Source organism: Erythrolamprus reginae, chromosome 1, assembly GCF_031021105.1.
Source record: "Erythrolamprus reginae isolate rEryReg1 chromosome 1, rEryReg1.hap1, whole genome shotgun sequence".
NCBI lineage: Eukaryota > Metazoa > Chordata > Lepidosauria > Squamata > Dipsadidae > Erythrolamprus > Erythrolamprus reginae.
In genome coordinates, this window is record NC_091950.1 from 108,706,754 (window position 1) to 108,731,327 (window position 24,574).

General features: G+C 40.6%; 1 protein-coding gene across 6 annotated transcripts in view; it reads left to right on the forward strand.

Annotated features, from left to right (window-relative positions):
• NAV2 (neuron navigator 2) overlaps positions 1–24,574 on the forward strand; it is a 395,483-nt gene that overhangs the window by 352,922 nt on the left and 17,987 nt on the right. For all 6 annotated transcript variants that reach the window (XM_070761666.1, XM_070761675.1, XM_070761699.1 and 3 more), the window contains 7 exons: positions 4,566–4,738; positions 11,189–11,342; positions 16,716–16,875; positions 17,393–17,493; positions 19,908–20,003; positions 21,757–21,925; positions 24,225–24,460. In XM_070761666.1, coding sequence (XP_070617767.1) covers positions 4,566–4,738; positions 11,189–11,342; positions 16,716–16,875; positions 17,393–17,493; positions 19,908–20,003; positions 21,757–21,925; positions 24,225–24,460 — 1,089 coding nt within the window. The remainder of the gene's footprint in view (positions 1–4,565; positions 4,739–11,188; positions 11,343–16,715; positions 16,876–17,392; positions 17,494–19,907; positions 20,004–21,756; positions 21,926–24,224; positions 24,461–24,574) is intronic.

Here is a 24,574-nt window from a genome sequence, read left to right on the forward strand (position 1 = left end):
TACTGTGTCAGCTGAACAAATCTTTGAGGACTGGGGCAGAAGGGCAGGATTATATCTCTGATCCGGCTTCCTTTTGTTAGTTTATTTATTTATTTATTTTGCAATCATGTATTTTATATTATTATTATTATTATTATTATTATTATTATTATTATTATTATTAATTGGATTTTTATGCCGCCCCTCTCCGTAGACTCGGGGCGGCTAACAACAGTGATAAAAAACAGCATGTAACAATCCAATATTAAAACAACTAAAAACCCTTATTATAAAACCAGACATACCATGCATAAATTGTAGAGGCCTAGGGGGAAAGAGTATCTCAGTCCCCCCATGCCTGATGGCAAAGGTGGGTTTTAAGAAGCTTATGAAAGGCGAGGAGGGTGGGGGCAATTCTAATCTCTGGGGGGGAGTTGGTTCCAGAGGGCCGGGGCCGCCACAGAGAAGGCCCTTCCCCTGGGTCCCGCCAAACGACATTGTTTAGTTGATGGGACCTGGAGAAGGCCAACTCTGGTAAAAGCCTACAGGAAAGAACCAATCACCTTTATTTTTTAAAATAAATAAAAGGTGATGAACATATCCAAAACGCCTTTGTCTTTCTATTTTCCTCATAACAACAACCTGTGAGGTGGGTTGGGCTGGGACAGTGCGACTGGTCCAAAGTCACCTAGCTGGCTTTCATGGCTGAGACAGAAATAGAGCTTAGAGTAGTGTTAGCCAACCTTTTCAGCACTGAGCGCCGAAATGGGGGAACGCAGGTGCACCAGAAATCGGAAAAGCAGCTGCCCGGTGTGCATGTGCGTACCAGGAGGATGATCTTTCGGTTACTGGCATGCACATGCACGCCAGCCATCTGTTCTTCTGCTTTCTGGTATGCATGCAAATGCAAAGACCAGCTGGCTGGTGCGCATGTGTGCACTAGAAACCGGAAGAGCAGCCGCCTTAAACTGTCTGTAATCTTCTGGTTTCTGGCACTACCGTGGGTGTGAAGACCCACTGGCCGGCATGCCATAACCCAGAACAGCAATGGGCAACAGGTTGCATGACTGGACAGATAGCTCTATGCACCACTTCCAGCACATGTGCCATAGGTTGGCCATCACAGGCTTAGAGTATCTGGCCTAGTCTGATGACTTAACCACTAAACAAAACTGTCTTTCATATGCCTGTACTCTCTATTTCTCCAGATAAACTGTGCCTGAAAGGATGATAAAGGGGCAGGTAATGTAAAGACATATGTAAATTGAAAATCTAAATTTCTGTAACATATTTTGGAAGAGTTATCCAAACACAGAGAACCAAAAGTCGTATTTCTGTTACAGAAGATGGAAGAAAGAAATATACATACAATTAAAAGTTTCACACCTGTAACCTTTAACTGGGTGAAATGGTGCGTCATAGGGAAAAATGCTTTCAATCGAGATACAAGAGAAACTGTTTGATCTGCTGCTGAAGACGTCAGGCTAGAAACTAGGAGAATGCAAATTCTAATCCTGCTTCAACCATGAAAGTCAGTTGGGTGACATTGGACCAGTCACTCTCAGCCCTACTTGCTTCACAGGGTTTTTGTAGAGAACAGAAGAGGGTTGTGTTGGATATGTTTCCCACCTTGAATTATTTACAAAAATAGTAACGATGGAGTACAAATAAAGAAATAACCATTCAACCATGGTCTTTTGATCCTAATTTACAACATTCCTGACATCTTATCACAAGTCAATAGGAAAGTCTGGGAATCTTGTAGGGAGAAAGTCAGCAGGGATCACAAGACCATAGTTGATGAAACCATGGCAACAGATATGGATTACATTCTGTGTTTAAAACATACAGTATGTGGGGGGATATTCTAGTGGGTTATGGGTTGTCTAGTTTTGCTTTAAATTTAAATTCATTAATACAATTTAGCACACAGATTGTAATTTATAATAATGATTGAGATAAATGTCTGGCAATTGTCTAGGTGCGTTAGACAAGCTAATTATGTGTTAGATAGCTAACTATCTTTTCAGATGATGGACACCATCATGCAATTTTGTATAATGATAGTTACCCACAAAGTTGCTAGTAATAATAATCTATGAAAAGTACACAAAGAAATTTCAGGGAACTTTCAGTTCTAATTTCAGAATCTCATGAGCAATTTTGATGACCTTGCCCCAAGTTACTGGAATTTTCTGAAATTTTAAGATTTTATTATATTTTGGTAATTTTAATTTTCTGATTATTTTTTGTGGCTTCATTGGATGTTATGTAACATACTTTTTTTTAAAAAAAGAGACAAAACTAATACCTCTGTTGAACAAAGTTCCTCTTTTGAACAAGTATTACATTTATTATTCTCATGGGATCTGTTTTAGCTATTGTTGTAAGAATTATGAAGCCAAAATATTTATTGTTAAACTTAACTTGGGATAGAGAACCTATTTTATAATATTTTTAGATGCTGTTTCTTATGTTAGATGTAATTTAAACTAAAGCTCTTACTTACTACAGTCTATCTAAACCAGTGTTTCTCAACCTGGTGGTTGGGACCCCTTTGGGGGTTGAATTACCCTTTCACAGGGGTCAACTAAGACCATCGGAAAAGACAAATTTCCCATGGTGTTAGGAACTAAAGCTTCTATTCTGGCACCTTGGAGCATATTTTTATAATCTGACCAATCAGGAGTTTAGAGTGGGGGTGTCCCTCTGACATTCTTGCCAATCCGCTTCAAGCTCTGTTGGGAGAATTGGCATAAGACTTATGGTTGGGGGTCACCACAACATGAGGAGCTGTATTAAGGGGTCGCGGCATTAGAAAGGTTGAGAACCACTGATCTAAATGATCGGATTCTGAGTTGTGTCCAAATGAATCATATATTGTCCCAAATGAACTTAAAATCCAAACAATAATTGAGAACTAACATTGGTTCTGTAGAAATATTTATCTCACTAATTTTTTTAAACATATTTTGGCCTTTAAAATACTACAAGTGTGTTTTTGGTAACTTGAAGACATTTTACCCCCAGATCATATAATAATCTCCCTTGGCGCTTGTGCTGGAGAGTTTAAAATTGTCTGAAGTTGTTTTTACCAAAAAAAAAAAAAAAAAGTCTTGAAATATTTCTTTTCCTTAAATTTAAAGACATCAAATAAACGTGTATATCCTAGAGGGGAATATAATTTCCACAATAATTGAGGAGGAGAAATGGGAAAGATACATATATAGGCCTGATCATGCTGAGCGTAATAGTAAGATCTATTTTTCCTGCACCATGTCAAGTTTCAACACATGGAAGAGATCAAATTTGTTCTTCTAGCGTTTGTTCTTCTAGTGTTTCCCAATCTTGGCAACTTCAAGATATCTGGACATCAACTCCCAGAATTCCCCAGCCAGCATTCCCACAGAGTTGGCCTTCTCCGGGTCCCATCGACTAAACAATGTCGTCTGGCGGGCCCCAGGGGAAGAGTCTTCTCTGTGGCGGCCCCGGCCCTCTGGAACCAACTCCCCCCGGAGATTAGAACTGCCCCCACCCTCCTTGCCTTTCGTAAACTACTTAAGATCCACCTATACCGCCAGACATGGGGGATTTAAGACATCTTCCCCCAGGTTCATTATAATTTATGTTTGGTATGTATGTGCTGTTTGGTTTTTAATTATGATAGGGTTTTTAGTTATTTTTAATATTAGATTTGTGCCATTATAATATTGTTTTTATCGTTGTTGTGAGCCGCCCCGAGTCTTCAAAGAGGGGCGGCATACAAATCTAATAAATTGAATTGAATTGAATTGAAGTTGCCAAGGTTGGGAAACACTGTTCTAGACATATTATAGATTAGTGTAATAAACTAATGGTTTGTGAAGGAGACAACATGGTTACAACTTTGAACATATTATGTTATAACCTTATCAGGATCTCCAATCATTTATATAAATCCTCCCAAGATATGTCAACTATTCAGGTGTGCAAAACATCCCGATCATTCATTAAAAAACAAGAAGAAAGTGGACTACAATACAGCAATTACATGTGCTTGCTTTGGGGGAGCAGTGGGATAATATTTGTCTGAGCAATCCAGTGCTTTCCCTGTCTTTGGCTTTATCTGTTAAAACTTGTCTTTTTTTCCTCCCCCTTCCTTTCTGCTTGCACTTCCTGTGGCAGGTCAATGAGGTAAGGAAGTCATATCTTAAATAACTCATCCATTAACCCTACCTGCATCAGTGTCTGTCTGAGCCATGTCACCTCATAACTGCAGCTTCTCGTAACAACTTAATAAACAGTCCTTGGGATGAAAAAAGGTTTAAGTACAAAAAAAAAATGGGGGGAATGCTTCCAAGCAGCACTTGTTATCAGCACTCATCAGCAAAGCCACTCAGATCCTGTCCTTCCTTTACAAGGTATAAAGTCATTAGGAAGGAATTACTTCTGTTGTTAAGTTTGCACTGCTACCAAATGGAATGACTCGGTAACCTTTTATTTTAAGTGTCGCATGTTAGCTCTCCTCTCTTTAGTTCTTGATTGTCATAAAGCATTTCTCCCGTCCCAAAATCCATTATGTGTTTATTTTGCTCTTCTCTTTTCAGTTACGCAGTTCTTTCAAGCAAGCTTTTGGAAAAAAGAAATCCCCCAAATCTGCGTCTTCCCATTCAGACATTGAGGAGATGACAGATTACTCATTGCCTTCTTCACCAAAATTACCACACAACGGTACAGTGGTATCTACACCATTGCTCAGAACTTCACATTCCAATTCCCTGTAAGTTGAATCTGCCATAGACTTCGTTTTTATATTGTAACATTTCACTATACCAAATTTAAATCTCATTTTTCCAGAGATTCTTCTATAAGGTTCAGATAAATTTTCTTCATCATAAGTTCCTTGCTTTTTCACATCAGTTTATCTCTTGTGGTATTTGCTTCCTCATTCTCTCTTTACTATTTGCCTCAGTTTTCAAATTCATATAGTTTATGAATAAATCACTGCATTTAAGACAGCAATATTATAAAGCCCTACATGGCTTAGCGCCTGACTATTTATGGGGACTGTCTCCTGCCACATACCTCCCAGAGACCTATTAGATCTCACAGAATCGGCCTTCTCTGGGTCCCGTCGACTAAACAAATGTAGATTAGTGGGACCATGGGGGAGGACCTTTTCTGTAGCTGCCCCAGCTCTATTGAATCACCCACCCACCCCCGATGTTCGCATTGCTCCACTCTACTGGCCTTTTGAAAAGCTGTTAAGACCTGGCTTTGCCGACAGGCCTGAGGGCAGTTAATCTTAACATCTGACATGACCGAATTATGTTCGACTGGTATGTATGTTGTTGTTAGATTGGATTTAGGGTTTTTATAGAGAGTTATTTTAGTTTGGGCTTATAATGGGGTTTTATATCTATCATTAATATTTGACTTCTTTTTTATTATTGTATTGTTTGTATTGTTGTAAGCCGCCATGAGTCCTATGGGATTGGGTGGCATAGAAGTTGAATAAATTAAATTTAATTAATTAATAAGAATTTCTCCTGTTTACTTCAGGGAGAAATATGTTCATGTATGTGTATATATATATATATGTGTGTGTGTGTGTGTATATATATATATATATATATAATTTATTTGTTTGTTTGTTTGTTTATTTATTTATTTGTTAAACGTGTACAAACAGCGTAAACGCAGGAAGTACAGATAAATGGGGACAGTAAGACAGGGATGGTAGGCATGCTGGTGCGCTTATGTACGCCCCTTTACGGACCTCTTAGAAATGGGATAAGGTCCACGGTAGACAGTTTGAGGTTGAAGCTGTGAGGGTTTGAAGATGTAACAAAAAAGTTGGATAAAGCATTAGTAGGTGTTGACCATTCTGTTTCTGAAGTCGTATTTTCTGCAATAGAGTTTAGAGTGGTTTACCTTGAGTTTGTATCAATTTTTGCCCGTTATTTTCTCTCACTTATACACTGCAAGGTTAAAGTGAATTCAATCTTTTTTTTTTTACTTCTTCCCAGCTGATAAAAATCACTTAAATCACTTTTTATGCTGCAGTTGCAAACAATAGTTGAACCAAAAGCTGATATCTTTGGTATTTGATCATGGGCAATTTTCATTACAGGAATTTAAAGCACAAAACATGAATTTCTTTTAAAATTAAGAATGCATTAAAAAAAAAAACTTTAGAAATGACATCTTCATGTTTAGAATATTTAAATAATAAACCTGTGAGATAATGGAAAATGAATGTAATTACAAAGTGGAAATATATTTGACTGTTTCCTAATTATCCCAGAGTAGTGATTACGAAGTGGAGTTTTCTCCCGCAGAAAATAATTTCAATTACCAGGTCAGTAGTTGAAATTGAGTGAAGTGATGAGAATTTTTTCCCCAACTACTTTAGTTTATTGCTTAGATCAGCGGCCCCCATTATTTCAGACTCTATGGACGAGTGGCGGCTGGGGAGAGAGGATTTCACATGCATGCCATTTGCACAAATGCAGCTTCGCATGCATGCTTGACTGTTGCTTATGCAACCAGGTTCCCAACAGGCTGGTACCGAGCCATGGCTCAGGGATTGGGGACTCCTGATTTAGATTACAGATGAGCTATTAAAGTATTTGAGGGGAATTCAGAAAAGTGATTGAATATGACATTTCCCAAAAGATTAGCACTGTCCTTATAGTTAGCATTTATTATTTAATTAAGGTTTCCTATTACCGGATATTACAAATGATAAAATGCAACAAAAATAGGGAATGGAAACCAAAGTATCAGCAGTCAAATTTGTCACGCTGGAAATTGCCAGCCACAGAGACATTCAGTAATTAAACAGTTAATGTGTGCCTTTCCCTTTAATCACTCCCATGTGTACGTCATATCCCATATATCACTTCCGTCTGCTTACGAAAGCATTCTTCCCTTTCTCTCTTCTCTTCTCTCGACGCCATGACTTAGCTGCTTGAATTATATGTGTCTCCCACGGCACTGTTTGTTTTCTGTTTAAAAAAAAAAATGCTTGTTTTGATTTACACTGCCTGAGTCTCATGGCTCCCTCGGCCTCTGTCTTTTATCACAAAAGGCGACATGGTAGCAGAGGATGGTTACCTTGATTTCAATCAACTTTCTGTAAGATGGTCAATGATCTTTATTCACTTAATATCACTTTCATCACTTTGAAACTTCCTTGTCCTTGCAGTTCTAAATGTTAGGTAATGCTTAAAGCCGTGACAGTTTCTGTCATCAATCAAACTGTGATTGGAGATGACAAGTTAGCAGCTAGTGGAGAAAAAAGGAAGAAAAAGGCTACAGTGTCTGCAGCTTTTGAACTGATTTAGTTGCTTTTCTGGATTATGTTATTAGACAACAAAAGAATTCTGTTTTAAAGATCCCATGCAGATAGTCCTAGATTTATGACAAAGTTACAGTGGCATTGAAAAAAGTAACTTGATAACACTTCTTACATTTATGACTGTCACAGTGTCTCTATGGTCATGTGAGTGCAATTTAGATGCTTGACAACTGGCATGTATTTAGGATGGCACCCAAGGTCACATGGTCGCCATTTACAGCGGTTCCAGCTGTCTTCCAACAAGCAAACTCAAGGGGGGGGGGGCTGGATTTTGTTAATAAACCATGGGAAAAAAATCTTGTAAAATCAGATGTGGTCACATGATGACTCGTTTATCAATGAAATTCTGGTCCTGGTTGTCATAATTTGACGATCATCTGTAATAATTAATATGACACATAAAATCATACTTTAAATTAAGTAGGTGCCATTTTTCTATATACAGGTTTCACTTGATTGCTCGGCTCACTGTACTAAAATGGGCATCATTACCTTTTAATGTGTAAAGGTGAAATGTTTAATGAGTAAAGGGGAAATTCAAAAAAATTATGGCATTTTCCAGTTACAGTTTTAGAGATAGTCTTGTTCCTTAATGATATGTTTTCCACCTCAGTCTATAGCAAGTACTTCTCCAGGGTCTCTTCATTCAGTATGTACTGAGCTATGAGCAGGTTCATTTTTTACAAGGTTCCCTTCATTAACATCAAAAGAAAAGCTCTCCAATAGACAGAAGTGCCTGGGGTGGAAATGTTACTAGATCAGAATAGTTATTTGAAGAAGGCAATTCTAGCTGAATCCTATGCAGCTTTTCTCAGAAGCAAGATCCATTATGCAATTTACTCTGAAGAGAATGTTTATAGCTTTATGGCCTAAAGGCTGCTAATGTATAAACTCATAAATTCTCACCAGCAGTAATGCAGGCATAAGAACAAAGCAACCCTAACTTCAAATCACAAGAAGTAGTGAACTAGGAAACAAGCTTATATTTATTGACATTGTCAATAAATAAAATTTCAGGATTGAGTGTGTGTGTTGTGCTTACTTTGCTAATTGGAAGACAGCCCTTAGCGAAAGACAAATAGTGATTCTCAACTTTACACAGTTGATTTTGTAATATAACCAGAACGTAGTTTTAATCATGAAAGTGTCTGTGGCATTCTAAGAATATTTATGTGTGGTCTGCAGTAATTTTAAAAGGGGAGAGATGCAAATAAAGTTAAATTTACGATAAAATGGAGTGTTTATATTTCTGTGACGTGTAACCTTTTTTTCCTTCAACTTTACATAATTAACCCTATCCACATTTCCCAAAGCTGGTGGTAGGAACAGAACTCAGAGCCGTGATGGCATAAGTGGTTAGAATGTAGTATTGCAGACCCACTCTGCCCACAGCTAGGCATTCAATCCTAAAAGTTGACTCAGCCTTCCATCTTTCAGTAAAATGAGGACCCAGATTGTTAGGAACAATATGCTGACACTGTAAATCGCCGAGACATACAGCTGTAAAGTGCTAAGTATCTAAATGCTATTGCTGCTTCTATATGAAGGAAGGAGAGGATGGATGTGATCTTTTCCCAGCTTCTTACCTTTGCAGTGTGCTAAATAACCGTGAAATAGGACCGTAGGTGCAATGTATTTTATCTATAGAATGCTACAGTTGAATTTCCATGAAGCAAAATAAAAAGAAAGGGGTTGGGAAAAGAAGTTTGTTTTTCATCCTCTTTTGTTTTGTTGCCACTGCTATTAATTTTGTCAGAGTTTAAACACAGGTATCTGGAGGCCAAGGGCAGCACTATCAGTGAAGGAGGAGGGCTGGTAGAATTGTTCAAAGGGAAGCTACAAATTCTACTGAAGCTTAGTTTCTCCCAGTAGGAGAATTTTGATCCCTTGAAAATTCTTGTCTCCTTTGTTGGCCAATTTTAATGCATTCTCAAGGTTACATTCCAAGTCTGAATTCTTTGAAATCCACTAGGATTCCTTCAGAATTCTCACTGTGCTTTGTTGTTTCTTGCCAGCTGTACATTTATTTATTTTTTAAAGTAAACAGGAGGTATTTATAAAACCTGTATGTGAAAAACTGCCAACAAACGATGCTCTTGGTCCTTTGTGTATTGAGAAGTAATTGAATTTAGTTTTGTAAGGCAAAGGAAAAGAACAGGGAAAGCTGACACTAGGAAAACAAAGGGAAACTTTTTTTTAAACCTGGACTGTGTAGAGTGCAAAATAATGCTTTATGTCTGAAAAAGTATATGTTTCCAAAGCCCTCTAGAATCATACAGGGAGACCCAGCTGTGCAATACACCTGCTGAGTCTAAATCTTTCTTTAAGGCCATCAATCTCCAAATGACTGCTGCTGCTTCTCTATCTTTTTAATGTACTTGGGATTTCCAAGTTAAATGGATTTTTCACAGAACCAATGCATCTAACAGCAAGTTACCTGCAGAAACTAAACAGCTGCAATGGATCAGAGCAAACAGTGTAAATACAGCCCCTGTTTGAGGCTCATTGCCACGGCTTTTCTCCAGATTGTATGGCTGCTGAAGGAAAGATTCTATATACAGTCTTGGAAATGAGTTGTATGTGGGTTGTATTTCACACTCTTACAATGTATTAAAACATTTTTTACAGGTTGCTCCAAAGCACTGTTCAGTCCTAAAAAGTAGGCCACAAGTACAAATTTATTTCTTGCTCTGATATCACTTTCAAATAATTACATCCGACAAATCTTAACATTAGGATAAAGTCAAAGAAATATTTGTACAAACCTAGGAAACCAAATTTTAATTTCACTATGCCTTGTTCATACCTCCCAAAATAAGCCTTCACATTCTGGACGTAAACTGTTTCAACTGCTTCCCTCAAGATGATGCTATAGGACCATGATGGCGAACCCATGGCATGTGGAGCCATATTGGAGGGCACGCAATGCATTGCCCCATGTCAGCTCCAGCGTACATGCACGTGCTGATTTTCGGCCTATGGAAAGGCCGTTTCGCCCTCCAGACATTTCAAGGAAGCTTCCCTGAAGCCTCAGAGTGCAAAAAAATGCCCAATGGACAAACCGGAAGTTCAGAAAACGCACTTCCGGTTTTCCCATTGGGCAGTTTTTGCACTCTGGAAGATTCAGGGAAACTGCCCTGAACCCTCTGGAGTGCAAAAACCAGCACAACGGGCAAACCAGAAGTCTGTTTTTCCGAACTTCACATCCAAGGCTTCAGTGAGGACTGGGCGTGTGCACAGGGGAATATTGTGCACATGCATGGGGGGCAGTGCAGGAAGGGTTGCACAGGTGTGGGGTGAGGGAAGGGGTGTGAGCACGTGCACGCACACCCTTTTGACACAAAAACCCAAAAAAGGTTTGCCATCACTGCTATAGAACATTGCATGGCAAAACAAATAGACACAAGGACAGCCCTCATCCCCAATGCTATTACTCTGCTGAACAACTAATTCCCACAACACTGTCAAACTACATAGTAGGGTTGTATTACTGTTATCATTCTCATCTTTTCTATTACCTATTCCTTGTCTTCTTATAACTATAACTTTGTTGCTTGTATCTTACAATTTATGCCAATTGCTTTATTTAGTATCCTAGTATGAATTATATTGATTACTCATTTAGTATCCTACGACTATCATTATTGTATCTTATAATTTATGATGAATGTATTTTATGATTATTATGATCATGGTTTATTACTTATTACTTGTATGTACACTGAGAGCGTAGGCACTGGACACAAGTTCCTTGTGTGGCTAATCACACTTGGCCAATAAAGAATTGAATTATATTCTAATCTAATCTAATCTAATCTAACCTAATCTAATTTTAGCTTGATTTTTTTTTCTTTTATAAATTCCCAGAATTTCAGAATGCATTGACAGTGAAGCTGAAACAATTATGCAGCTGCGAAATGAGCTGAGGGACAAAGAAATGAAGTTGACTGATATCCGCTTAGAGGCCCTCAGCTCTGCTCACCAACTGGATCAGCTCCGGGAAGCTATGAACAGGATGCAGGTAGGAAATATGTAGTCCACTCAGGAAGCCTGAAAGCAGATCCATTGTGCTAAGACATTGGTGGTATTCCATTATTGAGCAAAGATAATTGGGTTGAAACCAGGAAGTTTTGTATGTACCAAATGCCAATACAAGAGCCTTAAACTATAGTTGCCACGAATTGTCATCCAGAAGTTAATAAGAAACAACCAAGTATTTGCTTGGTTTTTTGTAGGTGGGAATCTTCAAAGCTTTGATAAAATTGTACTCTTTCCTACATCTGTGTGTTTCTCTAGCTCTCTGCAGATGTTTACTTGAACATAAAAGAGTTTGGAGATAGATAGAAGGTGGAATATGCATAAAGCTTATCCATTCTCTCCCCAACTCCCACCTGTTTCACTTGAAGGTCTGAAGAGGAAAGCTGTAGTCAGATTAGCTTGTTTGCTTGTGCAGCTGTTTTGGGAACCTGATAAGGCAGGGATGGGAATTACTCATCAAAGTTGTACTTAACATTTTTACAACTGAATGTGTGAGAACTGAAGATACTGTGGGGCAAATTCATAGTATGCCACCTCCTTTGTCTAGTTTTGCACTCTTATACATTCTTTTGTTACTTTAATTTTTGTTTCATAACTTTGCCTTGCTATCTTTATTGTTTTTATTTTGTATAGTTCCCAATTAAATTTGCATTCCAAATAGGCATTTGGGTAATATCTGAAAGTATAATTTCAGTGGAGAAAAATGGAAAATGATATTAAAACATTGTACTCCCTATATATAGAGCAGTTCTGGCGAACGTATGGCGCAGGTGACACAGATGGCACATGGAACCATATCCGCCCCAAGTCTATGGAGAGGGGCAGCATACAAATCTAATAAATAATAATAATAATAATAATAATAATAATAATAATAATAATAATCTGCTGGCACGCGAGCTGTTGCCCTAGCTCAACTCCAGCATGTGTGTGCTGGCCAGTTGATTTTTGCTCACACAGAGGCTCTGGGAGGGCATTTGTGGCTTCCAGAGAGCCTCCGGGGGGATGGGGGAGAGCGTTTTTACTCTCCCCTGGTTCCAGTGAAGCCTTTGGAGCCTGTGAAGGGTGAAACATGAGCCTACTGGGCCTGCCAGAAGTTAGGAAACGGGCCATTTCCTGTCCTCTAGAGCAGCGTTTCCCAACTGGTGTGCCGCAGCACACTAGTGTGCCGCGAGACATGGCCAGGTATGCCGCGAGAAGCTCCAGCTGGGTGGGGCGATGCCAGCGCCCCTGCTTGAATGTCGTCCTGTGGATGGTCTTGGGCTTCACAGTCGCTTCCTGGTTCCCTCTCCTCCCACCGCCATCTCCCGCCGTCGCCTCCACCAAGCCGGCGCCCGTTGCCGTGGGTTCCTCGAGTGGGAGCTGCCGCTTCCCTCCGTCCAGCTCAGCCACGCTGCCGTAGAAAGCACAGAGGTTATTGCCACCGCTTCTGCCTCCACTCAGGGAGCCACCGTGGTCACCGCGCCTTTTCCTCTCGCTCAGCTCAACCACGATGGCTCCCTGAGTGGAGGCAGAGGTGGCGGCAATAACCTCTGCACTTTCTACGACAGCGTGGCTGGGCTGCCTGGAAGGAAGCGGCAGCTCCGAGGAATGAGGCGCTGGCGGTAGACACAGGCGGAGGGAGGAGAGGGAACCAGGAAGCAACCGTAAAGCCCAAGACCAGCCACAGGACGACCTTCAGCCAGGGGCACCGGGACCACGCGCAGCCATGGTGGGAGCAGCATGAGAAAGAGAGGATTCTATCCCATGAGGAGACGCCCACCGAGCTGCAGGTCCCGCTGCCGTCGCCTTCTTTCCTTCCGCCTCTTTCTCCTCATGCAGCCTGAGCCCGCCTTTGCGAGTCCGCCTTGGCTTTCGCTTCGCCCCATGATTTCCCCGCAATTTCATCCAGGCCATCTCTTGCCTCCTTTTGAACTGCGGGGAAATCTGCGGGTGAAGCAAAAGCCAGGGCGGGAGAGAAGCGCGGGGGTGGGGAAGGAGGAGAGCCTCTCAGCGCTTCCCCTCCGCCAAGCTGCCTGCTTGTCCTCGTGCCTCGTTGCTACCTCCTGCCTTTTTCCAGGGGCCTTTGGAAGGCACCCAGGGAAGGGGGCGGATTGGGGGTGGCTGCAGCGGCTTCTCGTCCTCCTCATCCGGCTGCTAACGCCCGCCCGGCCCCTCTTGCAGTCCCTTCACTGAGCGCTTTTGTCCCAGGCTGTCAGCGAAAGGGCTACAGGACAGGCGGGGCAGGCGTTCTTCTCACAGCTGAGGCAGGATTTGGAATGTCGGGTGTGTGTGCGTGCGGGCTCCGCATCCCCCTGCCACCCGGAACATTTAAAATAAGAAAAACCTTTGCCGGCCTCCGCAGAGAAGAAAGGAAGAGAGAGAGAGAGAGAGCAAGAGAGACATAGCAAGAGAGGCAGAGAGACAGAGAGAGACAGAGAGACATAGCAAGAGAGGCAGAGAGAGAGGCAGAGAAAGAGAAAGAGAGAGAAAGAAAGAGAGCTAGCAAGAGAGAGAGAAAGAGAGACAGAGAAAGAGATAGCAAGAGAGAGAAAGAGGGAGAAAGAAAGAGAGAGAATGAAAGAGCGATAGCAAGAGAGGCAGAGAGAGCAAGGGAGAGAGAAAGACATATAGGGAGGGAAAGAGGGAGAGAGAAAGAGAGCAAAAAAGAGAGGAAGAAAGAAAGAAAGAGGTATGGAGAGAGAGAAAGAAGGGAAGGAAGGAAGAGAGAGAAAGAGTGAGGGAGAAATAGAGCGAAATGGAGGAAGATTTTTTTTTGTCAAAACTTTTCTTTAGCCACCCCCCCCCCCCACACACACACAGTGTTCCCCAGGATTTTGAAAATATGAATAATGTGCCGCGGCTCAAAAAAGGTTGGGAAACACTGCTCTAGAGGGACTCCCACCCTCCTCTAGAGCAGTAATTTTCAACTTTTTTTGAACTGCGGCACATCTTTTACATATACAAAATATTGGGGCACCTTGAGCGGGGGGGAGTGGGGGGCTAAAAAAAGTTTGGACAAAAAAAATTCTCTCTCTCTCTATCTTCCTCGCTTTCACTCTATTTCTCTCCCTCTTTCTCTCCCTTCCTTCCTCTCTCTCCATCCCTCTTTCTCTCTTCCTTCCTTCCTCTCTTTTTTGCTCTCTTATCTCCCTCCTTCCCTGCCTCTCTTTCTCTCTCTCTCTCTTGCTTGCTTTCTCTTTCTTTCTCTCTCTCTCTTGCTTTCTTTCTTTCTCTCTCTCTCTTGCTTTCTTTCTCTTTCTCTCTCTCTTGCTTTCTTTCTCTTTCTTTGTCTCTTGCTTTCTTTCTCTTTCTTTCTCTCTCTCTCTTGCTTTCTTTCTCTTTCTTTCTCTCTCTCTTGCTTTCTTTCTCTTTCTCTCTCTTGCTTTCTTTCTCTTTCTTTCTCTCTTGCTTTCTTTCTCTTTCTTTCTCTCTCTCTCTTGCTTTCTTTCTTTTTCTTTCTCTCTCTTTCTTTCTCTTGCTGAGCTTCGCGGCACACCTGACCATTTCTCGCGGCACACTAGTGTGCCACGGCACACTGGTTGAAAAACACTGCTCTAGAGGACAGGCCATTTCCTGTCCTCTAGAGGGGGGTGGGGGAAGCTGTTTTTGCCCTCCCCAGGCATTGAATTATGGGTGTGGGCACTCACACATGAGCAATAGCGCACACACACGCTCTTTCAGCACCCAAGAAAAGAAAGGTGCACCATCACCGATATAGAGGGTCAAGCCATGCCCATCATAATTTCAATAATATTTCATCTTTTATGAGCAATTTTGGCTTTATAATGTATCTTTTTAAAGATATTGTGCTTTTGGATTTGTTTACATTTTATAGAAATGCAACAAAATAACTTTCTGGGAGGAATTGTAATTTCAATGTTGTCAATAAACTCTATTCAGGTTTGCTTCTGACAAAGACCAGTACTTTTAACCACCTGCATATTAAGTTTACAATTTAACTTAACGCTTTTGTTTGCAGAATTGTTCAAAATTCTTTAAACTTTGGAGAGTTTTAGTGTGTATATAGTGTCCTATTTTGATTCCATACAGAGTCTTGCTCTATATCTTGTGATGACAAGATAGACCTTGTATTTTTATGAGAAATAAAAAGTTCATTGGAAGAGGGTACTTTCAATGAAGAAAGTACAAAAGAAGGAAATAGGATCTCAACTATAATCTACGTATTGTGTAGTATATGTATGTAATTGTGTCTATCTCCACTTGAGATGGAGGTAGTAACTGGCAGATGTGTTTATGCAAATCTAGCTGGCAATCTTTAGGGACTGTGCTGGAGCATAAGTTCGTACAGTGGTACCTCATGATACGAACCCCTCACCATACGAACAACCCGAGATACGAACCCGGGGTTCGGAAATTTGTTGCCTCTTCTTACGAACTTTTTCCATCTTACGAACCCGCCGCCGCCGCCGAGAAGCCCCGCCGTCCGGCTGTCGCTTTTTGAAACAGCCGGGGGGCTTCTCAGAGTCCTCCTGAACCCGAACGCCAAACCCGAACTTCTGGGTTCGGTGTTCAGGAGGCTGCCGAGAAGCCCCCCGGCTGTTTCAAAAGACGACAGCCGGGCGGCGGGGCTTCTCGGCGGCCTCCGGAATGCCGAACCCGGAAGTTCGGCAAATGTTCAGGTTCAGGAGGCTGCCGAGAAGCCCTGCCGCCCGACTGTCGCTTTTTGAAACAGCCGGGGGGCTTCTCGGCGTCCTCCTGAACCCGAACGCCAAACCCGAACTTCCGGGTTTGGCGTTTGGGAGGCTGCTGAGAAGCCCCCCAGCTGTTTCAAAAGGTGACAGCTGGGCGGCGGGGCTTCTCGGCGGCTACCCGAACCCGAACATTTTCCGAACTTCCGGGTTCGGCATTGGGAGAACGCTGAGAAGCGCCCGGCTGTTTCAAAAGGTGACAGCCGGGCGGCGGTGGTTTTTTGCGTTTTTTTTTCATTGCACGCATTAATTCATTTTACATTGTTTCCTATGGGAAACAATGTTTCGTCTTACGAACTTTTTGCCTTACGAACCTCCCCCGGGAACCAATTAGGTTCATAAGACGAGGTATTACTGTATTTCCTAAAAATTTAGATACCCTGATCTGAACGGATCCTTCCAAACTTTATATTATATGTTTCTATGATTCCATGATATATTGATCACATTCAGATCAGCGGTGGGTTGCTCCTGGTTTGGCCCAGTTCAGCAAACCAGTAGCGGTGGTGGGAGGCTCCACCCACCTGGCTAGGATGCTTCTGTGCATTCGCAGGAGCAGGGTGTGAACAGGTAGAAACAGGATTTAGAACCCACTGCTGATTCAGATATGAGAAAAAAAATGTGTTTCTACCTCCCTCACTGTTTTGTTTTGTTTTTTAATCCAGAGTGAGATTGAGAAATTGAAAGCCGAAAATGACCAATTGAAATCTGAAAACCAAGGCACCTGTAGCAGGGTCCAATCTCAAGTTTTCATTTCATCATCTCCAAGGCAGTCTATGGGCCTGTCACAGCACAGTCTGAACCTCACAGAGTCAGCAAGTCTTGGTGAGTATATAGGCACATCAGTGGGCAGGGTTTCTCCTGTAGCTGTGAATTCAATTAATAGATAAGATGTTAAAGTGGAATAAAGAGGATAGTAAATCTTTCTTCTATAACCGAGATAGTTCTTCTATAAGCTGAATTGTAATATAAACATGGCATTCTAGTTATGACCTCAGGAAAAAATAAATCACATTCAATGATCTGATTGCAAACGTTTAGTAGCATTACAGATTTTTTTAAAGAAAACTTTTGTGTTAATATTTCTGTAATCTTTCTTTCTTATATAACTATTCCCAATTGCTAGGGTATTTTCATTTGTTCAAAGTCTGCTCCATAATTTTGAAAATACAAAAGCTGACATTTTAAACAGTAAGCCAACCTCAGCTTTCTTTAATAAACATATTTCTAGCCCACATAGTAGCAGTCATAACTAGAATAAGATGCATGCCAGAATCTCAAAAACTAAATCAAACATAACTTCCAATATTTGAAGATAGAATCTTTATTTCCCCACCAATAGATATGCTACTGGATGACCCCAGTGATGGTTCTTCTCGGAAAGAAGGTGGCAGGCATGTTAAAATAGTTGTCAGCTTTCAGGAGGAAGAAAAATGGAAAGAAGTGAGTCAAAACGTTCTGGCTGTATATTTTGGCCATTTTGATTGTTAAGAACTTACAACAGTTTGTTTAGTGACCGTTCAAAGTTACAATGGCACTGAAAAGAGTGACTTATGGCCATTTTTCACGTCATGACCATTGCAGCGTCCCCGTGGTCATGTGATCAAAATCCAGATGCTGGGCAACTGACTCATATTTATGACAGTTGCAGTGTCCTAGAGTTATGTGTTCCTCTTTTGCGATCATCTGATTAGCAGAGTCAATTAGGTTCACTTAACAACTGCAGGCATTAACTTAGCAGTGCTTCATTTAACAATTGTGGCAAGACAGATCATAACACGGGGCAAAACTCACTTAGCAACCATTTCACTTAGCAATGGAAATTTTGGGCTCCATTTTTCATAAATCAAGGATCTACATAAGGTTACTGTTTTCTTTTTATAGGCTGTTTTTCATCCAGGGGCCTCCAAATCAACAAGAACCAGATTGAAATGGGTCTTGAAAATATATTTTGCCTTTGCCTTGATTTACCATCTTGCTCAAAACATAACTAGAGAAGGGTGTTAAATAGTGTTGGGCGAACTTCAAGAAGTTCGGGTTCGGCGAACTCACCTGAACTTTGCCGTGAAGTTCGGGTGAGTTTGCTGAACCCGAACTTTACCTGAACCCAAACAGCAGCAGCGCTTTTAAAAACTTTTTCTAAAAGTTCGGGTGAAGTTTGGGTTCAGCGTGTGGCTGAACGCCGCAAAACGCTGCTGCCAGGGAGGAGAGTGGGGAATCCCATTGTGGGAAGCAGAAGGAGATGGGAAATCCCATGAGGGGATTCCGGGAGCGGGTTTTTGATGTCACAGAGACTACTTTCTGGCCAGGAAGTAGTCTCCGTGATGTCAAAGCCCCGCCCCCGGAATCCCCTCGTGGGATTCCCCACTCTCCTCCCAGGTGGTGGCATTTTGCGGCATTCCGCCAAACGCCGAACCCGAACCTGAACTTTACCCAAACTTTGGCACAAACCCGAACTTTGCAGGTTCGGTTCGCCCAACACTAGTATTAAACAGGGAATATGTCATCACATGTTCAAGTACCTCTTGAATGTGCTGTCACCTTTTTCATGCTACGTGATTTCCATAAATTGAAATTGAGAAATACTGTTTTGAAAACTAAGCTTAGTTTTCAAAAGCTGAGCAAGAAAAGGTCATTCCAGAAGTCAGAGGTGGGTTCCTCTCGGTTTGCACCGGTTCACCTGAACTGGTAGCAACCCACTGGTGACGTCAAGCAACCAGTTCGGTCGGTGCCTGTCCATGGATGCCACCATCTTTTTTTTAAAAAAAAATAAACTTTTTTTAAAAATATTTTTTGGGGTGGGGGATTTTTTCCAGGGTTTGTGCATGCGTCACCATCTTGTGTTTTGGGGGGGGGTGTTAAAGTTTGTTACTGCACATATGCACAAAGCCTGAGTGCACCCACAAGGCACGGGAGGAAGTAAACCAGCAGCAAAGTAAGTAAGAACCCACCTCAGCCAGAAGTGCTTCAGTGCTGAAAAGACAAGTTCTAACCTGGATTTCTCTAGCATATGTTTCCCCTCCTCCCCCCTTGTTTCTTATTTTGTTGCTGCCCCTAATATACGATTCTGCTTAGACTACTACTTTAGACTTAATGTCAGCAGCCACGGTTGTGGTAACTGTTCTGAACTTCAGACCTCCTAGTGCTTTAGGAATTTAGAATTAACAAATAGGGACATACCGAAAAACTTCCTCTGGCTTTTCTCTTTTCTAGTTTTCAAAGTAATTTTAAAAAATAACAATTTGTGGACTAGGTGGGGGGAGAGTGATTCAACTCTTACTTTAGATGTAGAGCAAAGGGCAAAGGATTTTTTCTGTCAGTAGAATTTGTTTTAGGCAAAATTAATTGTTTTGGATGTAATTTCAATATAAGAAAAAAATATTTTACCCAATCTGATGTTTCAGTTTCAATAAAATGTTAATTTTAATGAATACCAATTTGTTGATTTTAGATATAAAGAATATCTAGAGAATAGATATAAAGATATAGATATAAAAATATAGAGAAGGATGCTTTGACAATATATCATGAGCCATTAAACAAAAGTGATCCAAAGATTTGTAAAATTATACAAAAAATATGCAATATTGTTTGCAAATAAAATATTACTCTTCATTATAATTTCTTGGCAGTATATTTTGGAATAAGATTTGGTTAAAGACTATGGAGTAATGCTTGTTGGATCATAGTAAAATATTACTATAGTATAATAATAGTAAAACAATTATTTATTTATTTGAACAACTTTTTTATTTCTTTTTTTTTTGACCCTGTAATCCCTTTTATTGGGGTGGAATTGGGGCGACTGGATGGCACTGAGCATTGAACACATTTTAACATGCCTAAATTTTATTTAGGATTCTAGGCCTCGATTATTCCTAATTGGCTGCATAGGCGTTAGCGGAAAAACCAAATGGGATGTTCTCGATGGCGTTGTTAGAAGACTATTTAAGGTAAATAATGTTATTTTTGACATTTTTTTCTAACTGTGCCATATTTTGAAAGTTATGTCAGTATTTTCCATATATAATTTATTTGATTGCGACTTAAAAGAAAAATTTTGGATTCTTTGTTGGTAAGTAAACATTTATGATTAATTGTACAAGATTTTGAAAACCACAACTTATCTCAAAGTTTACCTAAGAATTAATTTATTATACCTGAGTTGATTTGTATTGAAAACTAAGTTTACCTGTCAGCAAAGATCATCAAGCAGGACACCCAAGACAGTATCAGAACCAAAATCAAGTCTAAGCTCTGGTAGAAATTTTGCTAGAACAGTGTGTTTCATTTTTCCAGAATTTGCCATTGCCTTTTTGAATTCAGGGTTGAATTCAATCTAGCCTGCAGACCTTGAGTTCTACTTCCTACCTAGGCAAAGATAGCACTACGGTTTGGTATAATCTTAAACTACAAAAAATTGCCGTTAGTCTAGATTGTGTTGATAAGGCTGTAAACAAAATTGCACATATCATCACTTTTGGTAACAATGGCTAATAAGGCTTCTTGTTGAAAGTTGTTGAAGAAATTGGGATAATCACTAGTTATTGTCAATGCTGTCATTGATTGATTGTCCATAATGTCAATTTTTGCTATGATGCTTGTGCCATGTAGCTATAGAACATAAGTCAATAAAAACCTCCAGGAATGAATGATTGATTAATTAATTAAATTCATCCCATGAAGAATATATTCTCCATAAAAATATACGTCTTTAGTTGTAGGTTTGAAATTTCTTCCTAAAGCACATATGCACTTCTGCATTCTGTAATCTTGCTCCCAAACTAAACAACATTGCTTTGGCAACCTATGAGCTTAAATGTATAACAAACACAATATGGCTGAATAGAAAATTACTCATGGAAAGCATCAACCTTTGCTTCTATACCTACCTGGACAAATAGACCATCAAATCAGGTGAATATCCAGAGATTACCATTCTCAGGATTCAAAACAATTAAACCAGCCATTCTAAGCATGGAATATTTTGTACTCAGAAGATTTTGCATAGTACTGGTAACAGGAAAATATTTGTCACGATGATAGTAGCTTCTACCTTTTAGGATCAACCATCAACAGTAAAGGAACAAGCAGTCAAGAAATGCACCACAAACTACACTTTGTAGAATAGTAATGAAGACCTTGGAAAAAATGTTCAAATGGTATGATGTGTTTTTTATTTACACAATTGTGCAATCCATGGTATACCCTGTGGAAATGAAAGTTGGACTTCAAAGAAGCAAGATAGAAAGAAGATTGAGGCCTTTAAACATAGGTATTGGAAAAGATTCCTGAGAATATCATGGATAGTCCAGAAGACAAATGGGGATGGATCATTGAACAGATCATCCAGAATTCTCACTTCAGGCACAAATGAACAGGCTCAAATTATCCTACTTCAGACACATTATGAGAAGACCTGGCTCTCTAGAAAAGGCTGGGAAAGATGGAAGGAAAGAGAGATGACCAAGACCAAGGTGGATGGATTCAGTTACAGTGGTGACAAGTGCACCATTGGGGGATATGAAAAAATGTATTAAACCCCTATCTATATGGTTGCTAGGAGTCAAAAATGATTTGAAGGCATATAATCATTTCCTAAATATTTGCTAAAAAGCATTTCTTTATAATGGGAATTGCACTTGGTTGTGAAGTTTTGTTCTTAAAGCCCAAACTCTAATTTTCTCTTTTGCTCCCTCTTCTCAGGAATACATCATTCATGTTGATCCTGTGAGTCAACTTGGGTTGAATTCGGACAGTGTCCTGGGGTACAGCATTGGAGAAATTGTTCGCACAAATAGCACAGAAACTCCTGAGCTGCTACCCTGTGGCTATCTGGTTGGTGAAAACAACACCATCTCTGTGAAAATTAAAGGTAAATTGTAGCTGATTTATTTATTTCAACTCGTTGTAATTGTAGATTTTACAGATTTCAGCATTGAAGAAATCTCAGGGGCATAGGAGGATTTAATTAGCTTTCTTTCTTGACTAAAGGTTGTTTGTTCATTTGCATTCCATAATTAGTAAGAAATCTCACATGCAATCACATTCCTATGAATCGTTCATGTGCCTGTTTGTATATTTCCTCAAAAATAAGACCCTATCTTATATTTTTTTGAACCCTGAAATAAGTGCTTGGCCTTATTACCAAGCACTTAAAATCCTAGTAGGGCTTATTATCAGGGGTTGTATTATTTTGTGGGACACAGGGTAGTCATAGTCCCATTACCCAGGTTTTGTATATACATGAATGGCAAATAAAAGCTAGACTTTGTTATTCACAGCCCAGTTCCATGTACAGAGAGTCATCAGATTATGATGGCAATTGGGTGTGGAATTGTTAAGCAATATCATTTAAAGCATGAGATCATGTGACCACATCAGTTCGCAACAGCAATTGCATTTATATAGTAACAGAGTTGGAAGGTCTTCTAGTCCAACATCCTACTCAAGCAGGAAACCCTGTAACATCTCAGACAAATGGTTGTCCAATCTCTTGTATAAAACTTCTAGTGTTTGAGCACCCACAACTTCTGAAGGCAACTTGTTCCACTGATTATTTATTCTAATTGCTGTAATGCTTGGATTTCTTCCAAATGTCCAATAAGGAAATTTAGGTTTATAGGAAATAAATAAGGAAATGTAGCAAATTCTAATGTGGTGTCTAAAAGTTTATACTTTTAAAACAACAGGCAATACAGTGATCCCTCGATTATTGCGAGGGTTCCGTTCCAAGACCCCTCGCGATAATCGATTTTTCACGATGTAGGGTTGCGGAAGTAAAAACACCATCTGCGCATGCGCGCCCTTTTTTTTCATGGCCACGCATGCGCAGATGGTGGAGTTTGCGTGGGCGGCGGGGAAGACCCAGGGAAGGTTCCTTCGGCCACCCAGCAGCTGATCTGCTCGGTAGCACAGCAGCAGCGAGCAGACGAAGATCGGGGTTTCCCCTTTGCGTGGGCGGCGGGGAAACCCCGATCTTTGTCTGCTCGCTGCTGCTGTGGCCGCCCAGCAGCTGATCTGCTCGGTAGCGCAGCAGCAGCGAGCAGACGAAGATCGGGGTTTCCCCGCCGCCCACGCAAAGGGGAAACCCCGATTCGGCTCCTCGCTGCTGCTGCGCTACCGAGCAGATCAGCTGCTGGGCGGCCGAAGGAACCTTCCCTGGGTCTTCCTCGCTGATGCCCCCGCTCGCCCGCCCGCCCGCCCGCCCACCGCCCGCCAGCAAGAGGGGGAGAGATAGAGAAAGAGAGAGAAGGAAAGAAAGAGATGAGAGAGGGAGGAAGAGAGTGTGAGAGAGGAAGAAGCAAGATAGAGAAAGAGAGAGAGAAAGAAAGATGAGAAAGGAAGGAAGAGAGTGACGTCATCGGGTGGGAAAAATCGCGATATAGCGTTTCACGAAGAACGAGATCGTGAAAATCGAGGGATCACTGTATTGAGTTTTTCCTAATAAGTGTCATTTTTGTATGCTATTAAAACATATACTGTGGTGAAGATTTGTAGCTCAGATGTAGGATGACAGTGGAGGTGTGTTTTCTGAGCTTAGAGTTATTACCAAGCTAGGTAACATCTTCAGTGGAATTTAGGGAATGTCAGTGTTGGTGTTCTTCTACTTTTAAGGGCTTCAAATAGTCAGTCAGCCTTGAGATGGGAAGATCATGTCAGGTAGAGGTCTGGTACTGGATCTTGTGAGGAGTCAAGTGTGGGTCACATCAGATGAAGGTCTTGTGAGGGATCAGATGGAAACACTGGGGGAAGTTTGATTGATAATAGAAATGTACTACTTATTTAATTAGTCAGACCTTGGAATTTTTTTTGAAAAACCATGTATGGCATGTTTTTAAATCACTAGTTTACAAGGGGATAGATTTTTGAACTTCTTTATTGCATAATGTTGATACTGAGTAGGTTCTGTGCCACTGGATATTGCATAATCTTCCTCTTTCTATTCCATTCTAGACAGAAGTCATTTTTCTGTAAAAAGGAATGTTCTTTGAAAATTATTATGAGTATTTTGCTTATTAATCAAAGTGAATAAAAACTGAAAATTAAAGAGCTTGAGGATGGGGAAGTTCAAAGATATTACATATAAAATAGTAACACTTCTCTCCTGTGCGAGTGACAATAACAAAAGCAAGAAAAAGGTTTAAATTGTGTGTTTTTTTCTAATATTACAGGTATCATAGAGAATAGCTTGGATGGCCTGGTCTTTGAGTCTTTAATCCCAAAGCCAATTCTACAACGTTACGTGTCCCTCTTGATAGAACATCGGAGAATCATTTTATCTGGTCCAAGTGGCACTGGAAAAACATACCTAGCCAATCGCCTGTCTGAATATATGGTGCTTAGAGAAGGCAGGGAGCTGGCTGATGGTGCTATTGCAACCTTTAATGTAGATCACAAGTCCAGTAAGGTGAGTATTACGGGTACCGAATTGGTGAAAATGTTGTTTCAGGATCCAATCTGCATTGAATATAAAGGACCAGAGTTTTACTCTTCCGAGCTTTTGGGCTCATGATGGAACATA